Source organism: Tinamus guttatus, unplaced genomic scaffold (assembly GCF_059628265.1).
Source record: "Tinamus guttatus ecotype Peru unplaced genomic scaffold, ASM5962826v1 Tinamus_guttatus_pri_ptg000318l, whole genome shotgun sequence".
Lineage (NCBI taxonomy): Eukaryota > Metazoa > Chordata > Aves > Tinamiformes > Tinamidae > Tinamus > Tinamus guttatus.
Window position 1 is genome coordinate 193,321 of NW_028288852.1, and position 13,768 is coordinate 207,088.

The window sequence follows — 13,768 nt, forward strand, 5'->3', positions numbered from 1 at the left end:
TTTACTTGAAGTGCCTGGAAAGATTTTTTTTTTAACCTTGAACAAGTTAATCAATGTCTTACAATTTTGGGTGTAAGGTTAACAGAGAAAGAAATGATGAATCTGCTGGATGAAACTGCTCTTTCAAATCAAATCAAGACTTTTGTAATGATCCACACCATCAAATACCTTTCATATAATGCACTCCAGAAAGCAAAACACATGTAAACTACAGGTACTATAAAACAGCAACTAACAAATTCTCACACTAAGAGAACACACCATCAGATGGATTCACATAGCATGTGGCTGAGGGCTTGTGTGCAAAACAGAACAAAACAAAACAACAGTCAAAGAGCTGGCCCAGACCATTGGGCTTGTGCTGAACATTAGTGAAAGCCACCAGAGAGGTGGCTTGGAGGGCCAACACCATCCATCTGCGAAGCAGCAGGCACCTCCGTGCTGCTCTGCCAGCCGGTTTCAGCTCTATCCAGGAGGGATCAACTCCCGGATCCTCCCTGCTGAGATGGCCAGCAAAGCTGCCAAGCGGACCTGAGACAAAACTTGCTGAGCTGTCCTGGGCACTGAAGGTCTCTACCAGCCATCACATGCTCAGTCATTTCAGATCCAAGCAAGACTGCTTTATTGGTTGAGGACTCAGGCAGAGAGGCCCTTGCTTTTGTAGTGATCCCAGCACATTATTTTGTGCCTGCTAAGTATGGATTTTGAGTAGAAATTTTGTCCTTTCAAATGGTCTTTGGATCTGCATCCCTGGGTGCCATTGCTTTTGCCTTTCACTAACATATTTTCCAAACGAGGAGTGTGTAATGGATATAGTAATGGCTATTCTTCTACCTTTTTTTTTTTTTTTTTCCCCAAGCATTTATCAATCATTCTCTTTGTTTCCAAATATAGGTCAAGTCAGGAAACTGATCTGGAAAATATTCACAGAATAACAATGTCGGATATTACAATATCCCGTGCTGGGAATACAGTAAATAACCAGTGTCCTTGAATTTGCACCAGGGTGTTTGAGTTAATTGAAAGCTGTTCTGCTCACTTTACTGACTTGATATGCTTTTAGCTGCCAGCATGAGGAAGAGGAGAACAACCATGAATAACATGGAACCACAGTCACAGTGCATACAAAATACACCAGGAGACTACTCTACGCCTGAGTAAAGCAAACACACTGCAGGTCAGCCTTGGTTAGGAGGATGGAAAAGGTCGGGAGGGCACTGGGAGAATGAGACTGAGGTAGTACATCACTACGGTGAATCTGAGGGATTTATTGCAGTTTAGTGACAAGTCTGAGAGGTATCATGTGCCCTTCGCGGCATGCCTGTGTTCTGAAACAATTGTTACTTGGTTTAAATCAATTCAGCATAACACGACATGCCTAGAGTCAAAAGCCAGACTGGTTCAGTAAAGTTCTGCGTGTCAGGTAGGATGATCTATTTGCGAGTAATGAGGAAGATGGAATCCTTTGTGCCTTAGCCTGATTCACTGAAGATTAAAACAAGGTTATTAAGTAAGTGCTCTGTAAGAAAAGGAAAACAATCCTACAGGATGCTTTAAGCTGGCCTATTGTGTAGCATTGAAATTATTCTCAAAGCAACACAAAACCAAAACACTTTTAATGTATATGTACATGTGTGAAATAACAAGGTCTGGCCAGAATATATAAGAAAATATAATTCTTAGTGTTAAAAGAATTTTTGAATTTGTGAACACAAAACACCCTAAATGTCGTAAATGCAGTTGTTATCTTTCCTATACAGGAAGAAAATTGATATATTACAGAAAACCATGGGTTGTATTTCCAGTGGGGATCGACATGTGGAGCTGTGAGAGTCTTAACTGGGTCTCTGACTCCTACTTTGGTGCCTTGTCCACCAGGTAGAGCCACCTTATGATAAAAGGGGACTTACATTCCTGAGGCAATTTAGATTATTTATGAACAAGGCTAGTTCCAGTTTCCTTACATTGGTAAATGACTGAGCATCCCCTTAATCATCTATATTATTTTCTGTAAGGGGCTAATAATACCCTCGTCAAAATCTTGAGTCAACATTGCCTGCACAGTATGCATTTTGTGGGAGGGGAAAAATCACTGCATGCTTCAAACAGTCCTCACCGCTAATGCTAGCACATGTTGGAAATGGTGAAAATTTATCTCTGCGGGTAAATCTTAGGTGAATCAGGAAGGATAAGAGTTGAGAAAATGTCTGTTTTTGCTATAGCAAAAGCCTCTACTCAAAGACAGAAAAGGCATAGCTACTGGGAAATAAAATAATATTATTAAAAAGATTTTTGGGGAAACGCTGAATTCTGCAAGGTCTTTTTACTATTTGGACTTACAAGTCTTAAGTAGGGGTGAAATATATTCTGCCACAAAAGCTCACCCTCTCAGCCGAACTGTTGTCTCTAAACTGCAATTTCAGAACCACTGTCAAAACCCAAAGGATGAGTCTGTGGACCCAACCTGAGGGTTTTTTGCTTCACCTGTCTGTGTACAAACCTTCTTCCACACTTTATATAAATGATTAGAAATCTCGCCAGCAGCCTTGGTACAGAGAAAAACAAACAGAGTGCTTCATTAAAAATGAAAAGCAAACCAGTCTGGAGAGCTGTGTGGGAGCAATTACGTTTAAAGTCTCAATTAACCCATCAGCAATTATCACTCAGAGCCAAGCCAGGGCAAACACAGCAAGGAACAAAGCTGTCTTCAATTGACACTCCTGGGGGATGCCACTGACACCAGGGAGTTCTGCATGTCTGCAGTTCCTGTGTCCCACCTCCCCAGGCAGACAAGGACCCAACGGAGGGTCTGACTGACCAGAGGGTGAGCACCCATCATCTTCCATCCATGCGGTCCACAGTGCCCAGGCCTGACTGGGGGCACTACATTCCCCATGGCAATACGTCATTGCAAAGCACAACCAGAAGTGTCTTTCGGTCTGCGTTATTGCTGCAAGTCAAGAAACACTCCCTGCTTTATCCTCCGAGCTCCTGAGCCCTGTTTCTTCAAGAGCTCCCAAAAGGAACCCTGAAAAACATCCAGCTCTGCATCTTCAGGATAGTTCATAAATGATAAAATGCGGAAAATATGACCTTTTCACACAGATTTTTCTCCTTTGACATGCTTTCCAGAATATCCTGATCAAAAGTGAATTTTGTCTTTTGTTTGCATGCAGTATCGGTTCCTGAACTGTCCGTTCTCAAATGGGGATATTGCCAGTAACTTATTTTCGTCTCTTATAGTTTCACCATTTCAGGGCAAGTTATAATAAGCAGTTAGGGATTTACATTAAAAAGAACAAACCTAATTTCCCAAGTACTAAGAATTTTTAGCATCTCAACTATTTTTGAGTTTGTTACCTGGACACCTGCTTTCCCCTATCCCTCATGTCACATCCATTAGAGCAGTACATGCAAGATAAGTCTAGGTTTTATACATATATAGAAAGAGAAACTTACCACACTAAGTTATAGTGGCAAAAGGAGAAGATAATGTGTTTGCACTTACAATAATTATTACTGTTTGGGTAATTATTGCCTGCCCCAAACTCCTATCCAATATCCCAAAATGCAAGATATGCACTGTAAAACAATAATGAAAAAAAACCTTTTAACTTCAGACTAAATCTTGGGAATAGAACTTTTTTTATCTCAACCTCAGGAAATTTGAGTTGAGGAGAATGGACTTTGCTACTCCACTGCCAAAATAGCTTTTTGTAATTGTTTTTCAAAAGATCTAATTTTAAATAAGCATGAACTGCCTGACTGCTCACAGCAGGACGACATTCCAACAAGCTGCTTACCTTTTCCGTTCCTTCCTCCTTGAGACTAATGATGTCCAAATCGAAATCCTTCCGTAAGCCATCAGTTTTGTTGAAGGTAATGCGCCCGGTTAGGCCATCCCACCGTGCCTGTATAAACAGAAAAACACACTTCTCTGTAACGATTAGTAGGAAGTAGCCTAAAACCATAACAAATATTAGACTTTAAATTAACCACAGCATTCTTCTAAATACCTTTCTTAAAGTACACTTTGTTGCTCAGATAAAAAATACTTTATTAAATCCTTCATTACAAAGTTTCTCTTCAATATGTTTTATATTTTAAGGTTGAGCAAAAGTTTGCAATACTGTATATACGTTCATTTATATATGTGTCATACTGAATATAAACCCATATACTGAAGGCATAAAAAGAAGAAAATACACCTCAAACATGCCAAGAAACAAGTAGTTTTGCATCACATCAACCTCGCTTTTAAACTCTATTTTTACAACAGCCTAGGATCCTTTAGGTTTTCCATGATAAATGGGTACTAAATACAAACTGATAATGAATGGGACTTATTCTACGAAATAAACCATCTCACGATCCCAAACCATTAAAGCTTCCTAAAATACTTATTATGCCTTTCCCAGTCTCAGGTGATAGCTATTGTCTCTGCTACTCAGGCTCCAAAAATTGTGTTTTTTCCTAGAAGAGAAAAATATAGGAACAGCTTTTGACATTCTTGCTTGGTTTCTCAGACAGATTATGGATAAATCTCTTCCACCAGCACTGGACTCCTAATATCCTTGGGTTTTGCTGCAAATCCCAGCCAAACTGTTTCACTAATCACTCCTTAGTTTGTATCAGCAGTGAAGAAAACACAAGTGCCCAAGAAAACAAATGGTGCGTATCACTCCTAATAGGAGCACTGCCACTGCCTGTGCTCCCAGATGTTGGGGTGGCTCTAAAAAGTAGGTTTTCAGCAAAAATTCACCCAGCCATAGAGAGCAAATAAATTCTTTGTAGTGGAAGGTACGTGCAAATCTTACATATGTATTTAAAGTACAGCATAGGAATTGCATAGGATTGGTTTTGGTCCGGGCAGCATTTTACTCTTCTACCATTAATAAAGTAAAATGCATTTCCCTGTGAACACTGGCATCAGGAATAAGCTAAATTGGTGCACTTTGGACATCAGTCTGCATAGACATGACAAGGTCCTTTGTGGTTGTATACTTCCTCAGTGTGGCAGGATTAACATCCAGGATTAACAACTTGGGCTCTTTATATTTTCTAGATCTTCCATCCCTTTTCAGTGAGCTTAGTTTCTTTTAAATGAGACCAATGTGTCCCTCATACTGCCCCCATCTTGTCCCCAAAGCTGAACTTACCTATAAAGGATTTGATAGATATCAAACTGCAGATGATTTTAATAATCTATTTTAGATACTCCCACATTCGATTAAATTCTTCAAATATGTAAGAGGAGCTGATGATAAATGATGGCATAGTTTCATCATATATGTAATTCTAAAATTCTAAGTTTTTCTAATATACATTATTATTCACTCCATTTAATTTGATGTAAACAAGTGACTTGAGGAAAGCTGCATTTAAGATGAACAGATTTACACAGTGATATCACACCTTTCCTTTAAATCTAAATTCTTGTTCTGAATCTGCAGGCAGGAGTTAACCCCAGATGCTTGGTTGTTATCACCATGTGTCTCAGGCAGATCTGGTGTGTCTAGAATTTTGTGGAAATAAAGCAGGATTTCTAGGAATGTCTAAGTAACATAAGAACTCAAAAGTGCAAATGTAACCAAATTTCCATGAGACTTCCCACCAAAATTATACTGGAACATTGAAAACCTCAGTTGTAAATAGTGAAACACTTACGTTATTGTAGGCTGGTATAATTAAGAAAACAGCAAGGGACAGTAAGCATAAATATATGTGGCTATATTATGCCTCTTTTCCAGTCTGTCTTTTGATTAATCGACTTGACTCTCATGTCTTATTCATAAAGATGGAACATTTTAAAAACTTGGTCTTTAGAGTTCAATTTCTCCTCAGAGGGCAATTTGTTTCTGTGAAATGTGCACATTTATTGATTACGTATCACATGCTCACCTTCTCTGGTAACGTGATACGATTTTGAATAAAGGAACTAATAGATGAATTTTGGAAATGGTAGCAGTACCCTAACTCTCAATCCCTGTTAAAAAGGTTTATATGCAGACATGCCAGCTCACTTTTGAACAAGAAACCTTGTTCCTTCTATCCACTATACTGAAAAACAAAACAAAACAGAAGCAAATGATGTATGCCTAAATTGCAGGGTAGTAGAGAAATTTGTTTAATTTAGATCTCACTTAGGCCATCAAATAATGACACAAATTCGACTTAAATTAGGAGCAGGATACATGGAGTGCTTCTCAGAAGAGTTCAATTTAAATGTTGAAGATGTTCTTCAGAGCCCATTTCTGAAGTATAGGCTTCAAACAGCACTGCTATTCTGAATAAAAATGAACATCTGGTTTAAGTCCACTGATCATAGTTTTATTTCTGACCTCAAGACATTTGTGGTATATACGTATCACATGTGGAGGCAGATGGCTGATACTTCTTTCTTGGCCGTAAATGAGAGTGTTTCTCAGAAAAGGAAGGCAGGAAAGAGCTAAGAACTTGCAGTCAAATCTTAGCTGTTTTTAAAGTCTATGATAAGACTTCCAAGCTTTAAATATGATTTGGATCCTAAAGCACAATTGCCTCCTGCATGCAAAGAAAGTGATTGCTCAGAAATCCTATCTGTATATAACTGCTAGATGCCTGTCAGGTAAATGAAGGGTGCAAGTGTCTATTAGGCATTGTGCTCAGGCAAACAGAATAGGCAGCAGTTGCATAGCTCTCAAATGCAATTAACAACCAGAAATGAAGCAGAACTTCCTGAATAGTGCGAAACCACATGACCATTTAACACAGCAATGAGATTTCATGCTTTTGTATGCAAGATTTATAGCAATTTTAATGTCTCTAGTGACACTCCATGTTAAATGTTACAGAATATAATAAAAGTTGAATTGGAACCTAATCATGTAATTCATCAAAAGAAATTGCTTTTTTTGCACTCTGTCCTTGCTTTGATATTAGAAGAACTTAGGGCACAATTCGAAACTCTTACAAAGTGTTCCTTTCTACTTTGTTTGTATAATTCTGAATATATCTTGCAGCTTAATTAAAACATGTGACTTTCAATAGCTTCTGTCTGTAATGTTCTTCGCCTGTCTTATGTTTCACTTATACAAGGTTGCAGGCTGCATCTGGCGTCAGACTCATGACGAAATATTATGCTTTCACTAGTTTGTTTTGCAGCAGTAGGCCTATGCAGCAGTTAGCCAAGTTTTAAAATAAGTTGCCACAGTCTTAAATACTGTGTTTTATCGGATAATTAGTATTTTTATTTCTGACTGTTACGTATTTGATGACTTCCCTGTCTTCATTAAGCAAAACTGGGAACTAATCAAACACGTTGGTTTCAACTGATTGCTGAGAATTAAACTATGCAGGACCAGCAGTATTTAGATGCCTTTCTTACTAAACATTGAAAAGGCAGTAAATAGAACTTGTGACCAATAAGCCTTCAGTCATCTCTGAAGGCCATCAGGTATCTAATGAGGCAAAAATACCCAAAGAGGTAAAACTAAAATTGTGAAACTTTATATTTTTTACTGCTTTTAAAGACTAAGGTTGGGGGTAACTTGCAAAACAATATCTGAGGTTAAATATTTCAATTATGTTACTGGTTTCTATATAAATATAGCGATGGAAAAATATAGCAACTGAAAGATGGTGTTGATTCAGCTTCTAAGAGCAAAAACACCAGACCATACCATTACTATCTATTCCCTTGATGGTCATATAGTCTTTATATCAATTTCCACTTCATCCTCTTGAATCAATAACTATATAAGCCTCAATTTCAGCCAAAGCTAAACAACAGCTTAATAATAGGATCAATGATTTCGGCTGCAATCAGACTTACGAAAGTAATACGATAAATTTTACATACTTTTATCTGTAACAAACACCATTTTTATTTTCAAAATTGTATTAGCAAGATATATCTAGATCAAGAAATCATAATGCTTAGTGTACATAATGCATTTATTAAATAAATATTCAGCTTTATGATAAATATCCTTAATGCTATATATGATAGCCAATTTTGTAAATACTATATTGAACTACTTCACACAAAAATAACAGTTGTCTTTCTCAGACAAATAGCTTGCTTTTTATATTGATGAGAAAAAATAAGCACCTAGTAAAATGATCCAAATATATTAGTTATCTGTCACTATACAGTTTACTTACTATACCATATAGTAAATATAAAGTGTAGCATGTGTTCTATAATATATTTTCTCTCATATAGTATATTGCCTCTTTCTCTGAGGCCAGTATTACAGCAACAGACATAGCATACTTGTGTTTCAGATTATAGAATTTAAATTTTTTCAAGGTCCTGTTTAATATGTTCAAATTGTATGGCAATCTGAAAATGTGGAGGAATACTCTTATTTTAATTTTTTAAACTATCACATTTATTAAGGAAATGCATTTTACCACATTTTAACCTAGATAAACACTACTAGCCTAGAATGATTGAGAGTGAGAGCACCTCTGCAAAACCTGGAGTGTCTCCAGGTTATTCCAGGTACAGATTAATCATTCTTTAAAGAAAGGTGGCAGATGAGTACCTTTGGGGATCCCAAATGGCACATGAAGTGTACGGGAATGACAGCAGCGTTCTTTAGGGCCCCATGCGGGCAGTGTGCCAGCCTGCCAGGACTGAAGTCAGGCACACTGTCACTTACTACTGCTGAGACAGGGTCAAGTAATGCTCTTCCACAGTCATCATATCATTCTATCTCTTTCTTTTCCTTCCCATCCCTTCTTCAGGTTCATCAAGGAGAATCACCTCACTAATGGAATGTGACAAATCTATTCCAAATCCATGCTATTTAATCAGTATTACCTATTTATAAAGAAAGAGAACATTTATTCTAGCTTTGAACTGATAATCCACAATATCTGATAAGTGCTATGGTGCTAACTGCCATCCGTATTCAGAGCTGGACAATGATCTCTTCTCCATTGGGTCCTACACTTATTAACAGAGTACAATTATGAAGGATTCAGAAACATTGACAAGAATTAATGCATATAAACAGAGGCCTTTATTGTACTGCTTGATGGCAAGTGACGAGAGAGTAAGCTCTTCTTCTCATATTTTCTCATGTTTGAGAAGGAATTTCTTCCTTCTCAGCTATAAACTCAGTTATCTGAAAGATATGTAAAATGTGGGTATATCTGATGTACCCACATGCCCTCTTCTCTACAACAAAATCTTCCAACACGGTGAGTAAACTATATCACAATAAAATAACCGAAACGCTAACGTCCCAGGAAAGGCATCCTTTAATGTTCATTTGTTTTTTTTTCATTAGTATTTTGGAAAATTTCTGCTCTATTAGAACTGCAGAGACATTTGTAAGATTTAAGTGATAGTTCCGTTGTTTCCAGTTAAATTGAAAATCATAATAAATGTGCTTTGAGCTGCACAGCAACTTATCAACTTTTCCAATTAATCCTCTTAATAAAACAGATTCTCAGGGATTAAAGAGAATAGTGAGTTAGTGCACGATTTTTCCATTATCCTGGTTCAATACGTAAAATAACAGATGTAATAACATACATTCCAGCATCCCTGAGGATGGGGTTTTATCTATCCCACCAAAAATCAAACAGCCTCTCTTTGCTAGGGAGAGGCCCAGGACTGCAGCAGTCCAGGAATGTTATAAATAGTACTGAAATAGAAAAGATGGGTGAGGCTTGTTCCTATGTATTGGTTTAGGCAGCTATTGCAAGACTGAGTACACACTGCCCTGTTTTGAAATGAGTGAGAGAAATGGTGCATAAATGGGGACAGGAGATTTCTTAGGAAAGTCACAGGCTGTCCTTTGAACGGCTCAGGAATGTTTATTTCCAGAGCAGTGGCTGGGTTTAAGGTTTAGGAGTAGTCATGGAAGGCTTTTAGTGTGACAAGTCTGATCAATGACGACTGACTACTTGAGGATGACGGTTTAGGTGAGTTCACTTCCAAGCACAGGTTTTAAATGCCTTTGAAGAGATTTTCCTTGAAAACCTGCTCCTGCTTCTTCATATCAATACCAAGGAGGAGTGAGTGAGTGTGGAGGTGGTTCCCAATCAATTACCATTGATTGGGAACAGGGAAAACATAACTATATGCTATTGGGTATGGAGAAATACTGGTATCTCACTGCAAGTATAGAAGGTATGCATACAAATCCTGTTTCACACAGCTACACACCTAAATACACTGAGTAGGCAAAACTTCTCATCCATCTTCTGCAGACTGAGATCACAGCATTTCCAGATATGGGATTTCATCAGCAATATTTTACGCCCTGCCACATGTTTTGGAATGACGTGATAGCTACAAGTATTTAGTTAGCCTGTAAGATATTTGGAATAAGGACTATGCAGAGTGAATGTCTCAATTGCTGTTTGCACTAGAGCTCCTGGAAGCTTTTCTATTACAAAGAAAAAAAAAAAAAGAATCATACCCTCAGATTAGGCCATGCGGTATTAATTAAATAGAAATGTCAGCATGGAGTAAATGATTATCCTTTTCAGTATGCTGGGACATACACAATATGTTCTAAAATGTTGTTTTTATGTAGCAAATATCAAAATATTCTCCATATATTGAGATAAAAACAGTTTATAGCAATGTGTGCTCACTTTTTATAAATGAATCTGTTTTCTATATAACACTTCAGGCAAGAGAATATATATAATCTTTTTGTCAGATTCCTTGTTTTGATTTTTTTAGATATTTCAGTGTCAAATCTTTACAGATGATTTTTATCAGTTCAAAATATGGTTACTGTGCTAGTTCTAGGACGATTATTTCACAATTTCATTGTGCATATATCATTGCATAAATTTTCAATTAAGTGATTTTCCATGCCAATATTCGATTTCAGAAAGTAAATTTTTGTTGGCATTAAGATTGGTCATATGTTATCTTAATGGAAAGCTGACCTTTATTTTCTAATAAACCATCATGGGATGCAAAGCTAGCATCCCATATTTCATTTGCTCTTTTAATTAGCAGTTTTTGGTACAAAACAATAGCCAGTAGTGAGTTTATGTCACAAATGCATTCATTACTTTATGGTCAGGAAGTTTTTAAAAGTTTGATATTAGGATTTGATCTGCTATCATTAAAATGAACATTTATTTTATTTTACTGTCTCGTAAGGCAAGTGCTACCAAAGTAAATAACTGCTTGTTGTTGAATTAACTAAATATTGCAGCATCAGAGTCCAGAAAATGTAGTCAGAATCAGCACAGATGCTATACATTGGCTCAACATTAAAATGCAGTGACAAAGATGCAGCGTAACAGATGCTACTTTACGTTCTGGAGCTGAAATACAGTCACCCTTTCCCAAATCTGCATGTGTATACAGATTTCTGGGTAGCAGAAAGATCGGGTGACTGACCTGATCCATGAAGACCTTTACTCCGATGACAGGGTATATGGTCAGTCTTCCGACATTCAGTTTTCTATTTATTATTTCTTCTTTTGTCCTATTCTGTATATCTCAGGGCTAATGAAAATATGTCAACATGTAATCTGTGCGGGTAACAAAAGAAATATTCTGTTCTCTTACAAAATGTTTTGTGCTCCTTTGGGACAATGTTTGGAGACAATTTTAATGGAAAAAAATGATATATATCAGTCCAAAGGATTGCTTTCGCTTCTGTCATTTTAAAAATATTTTAAATTCATACTGTTACATAATAAAAAAATCTTCAGTTCCTTCTTCTTACAGCACCAGTCTACATTTGCCTTAGATTTAGTTAGTGATCATGAAGAATCTCCTGAAAATCATGGCATGTCTACACGGTCTTATTTAATCAATTTATAACATTCCTGCCCTTATCTCAGCAGTTAGTCAGCTCATCTGACTAGGGTAAAATCAATCTGGAAATAGCTGTGCCATCTTCACTTCACCAAGTCTGGCTTCTATTCCCTGCACATCAGCTTTCGAGGGAATCTGGCAGTCTAAGGAGGGTTTCTTCCTCCCCCAGTACTAACAGAAAAACAAACTAAAAATATCTCACCTGCACTGGTGGATAAAAAAGATGCACCTGATGCACAGTTCTGATTCCTCTAAAGTGACAGGTGAACATCAAACAGTTCAAAGATTAGAAGCAGATAAACTTTCAAACATTTCAAACGTGTTGGAAAAAACCTAATATCCCATAGATGCAAGATGATACAATTAAAATGTAAGAAAATGGGCTCCACTTTCTTATTGTGGACCAGATAGGTCTAGAACAAATACGTATATAACAGGTATTTCAAGATAGAAGTTCCTAATCTGTTTGTAAAATCTCAACAGGGGTGAGGTAGATATGCAGGTGATTTGGGAGACAAGCATGGGTTCATGAGTGACTTACTCAAAAGCATATGTCTTAATAACTTACATGCTGGTAACACAAGTTGGTCCAGGTCTTTTTGTGGACACTGAAAATTCACAGGTCTCTGTGTCGTCCTAATTACACCCATGGAAAGGTTTCACCCTACAGATCAAGGCTATCATTTCTTGAGGTTGGAAAAAAATATTCCTGTAGTGATAATTTTCCACATATGGCATTAGTGAATTTTTTTTTCTTTTGCAAAGAAGAAATAGGAAGTAAATATGTTTATAACCAATATAACCAGAATAAGAAACACGATGCTGTAAATTGTCACCATGGTTCCAATAAACAGGCTATATAACAACTAAAAATACTAAAGAGCGGTGTTGTAATATTTCAGTTTCTGATGCCGAATCAGTTGCTACCCTCTTGTAAAGGGAAGGACCAGATACAATATTGTTATTCATTACATGTACTCTTGAAAGCACACAAGCTAGGTGCTTTACAAACTGTAGAATGTGTCCAACATCTCCAGCAGGCCTTCTTTATGCAAATAACATGAAGTAATTGATTAACTGTTTTCAGGTCTTTGAAAAATGCAAATGTGTAATAATTTAAGCAGGCTTGTTTGGGGAGTGAATTAAATACTCTTGAGCAGGCTAGCTTCATTCTATGAGATATCCCAATTATTACTTTCAGTAGCTACAATCAGCTAGCAAAGGTCTGAAAAAGCTGTTTATTCTTTCTAAGGAAGAGGTTATGGAGTTTGAAAGCATTTGAGCTAGACTGGCTTTCAAGGGGAAGACTGGGATGTCTTCCTCTGAAAGAAATACAGATAGGTTGAGCAGAGGCTTGAAAGATACAGTGTCACGGTCGTCCCTGCATGACGAAATCTACCTTTTTTGTTGCTTTCTACAGTCATTAATTTATCTAAAGAATTGATTCAGCTCAGGATGATTCTTCAGGTCTTAAACATTTTTTTTGAATACAGTATCACCAAAGACAAAGGAAGCTTGGGTTCAATTACTTGATGAAGAATTGAGATTTATTGCTGTCATGCACAGGTCTCTGCTGACTAGATGGGTTTGAAATGTATCTTGTCATAGCAAAATATAAACCGAAATTTAAATGTAAATGCTTTAAATTTCTTTGAATTCTTGTAAATATTTATGTTTCTGATTCTGAATGAGAGGACTTAATAATGTCTGTCCAGAAACTGTGCCTCCCTATCTTCTGAAATGCTTTCTGTATAGTCACTTTCTAAATTGTTACTACATTTTGATTGAGGGAAGCTGACAGTGTTTTAGATGATGCATGAATAATGGAGAAATCATCATTTGGGGATTTTCTCATGATTTAAAAGGGATATGATGGAATAATCTGTTCAATTACAAACACATGTTTCATGCTGATTCACATTTTCCTATGAGGAAGAGCGGAATTACGGTTTTTCTCTTTACTACCTCTCTGAAAAAACA

The 13,768-nt window shown here is 37.0% G+C and overlaps 1 protein-coding gene across 1 annotated transcript in view; it reads right to left on the reverse strand.

Annotated features, from left to right (window-relative positions):
• Positions 1 to 13,768, reverse strand: part of GRIK1 (glutamate ionotropic receptor kainate type subunit 1) — a 159,956-nt gene that overhangs the window by 34,647 nt on the left and 111,541 nt on the right. Inside the window, exons 8-9 of the mRNA XM_088529005.1 lie at positions 3,804 to 3,911; positions 2,501 to 2,545 (exon numbers count right to left, since the gene is read on the reverse strand). Coding sequence (XP_088385131.1) covers positions 2,501 to 2,545; positions 3,804 to 3,911 — 153 coding nt within the window. The remainder of the gene's footprint in view (positions 1 to 2,500; positions 2,546 to 3,803; positions 3,912 to 13,768) is intronic.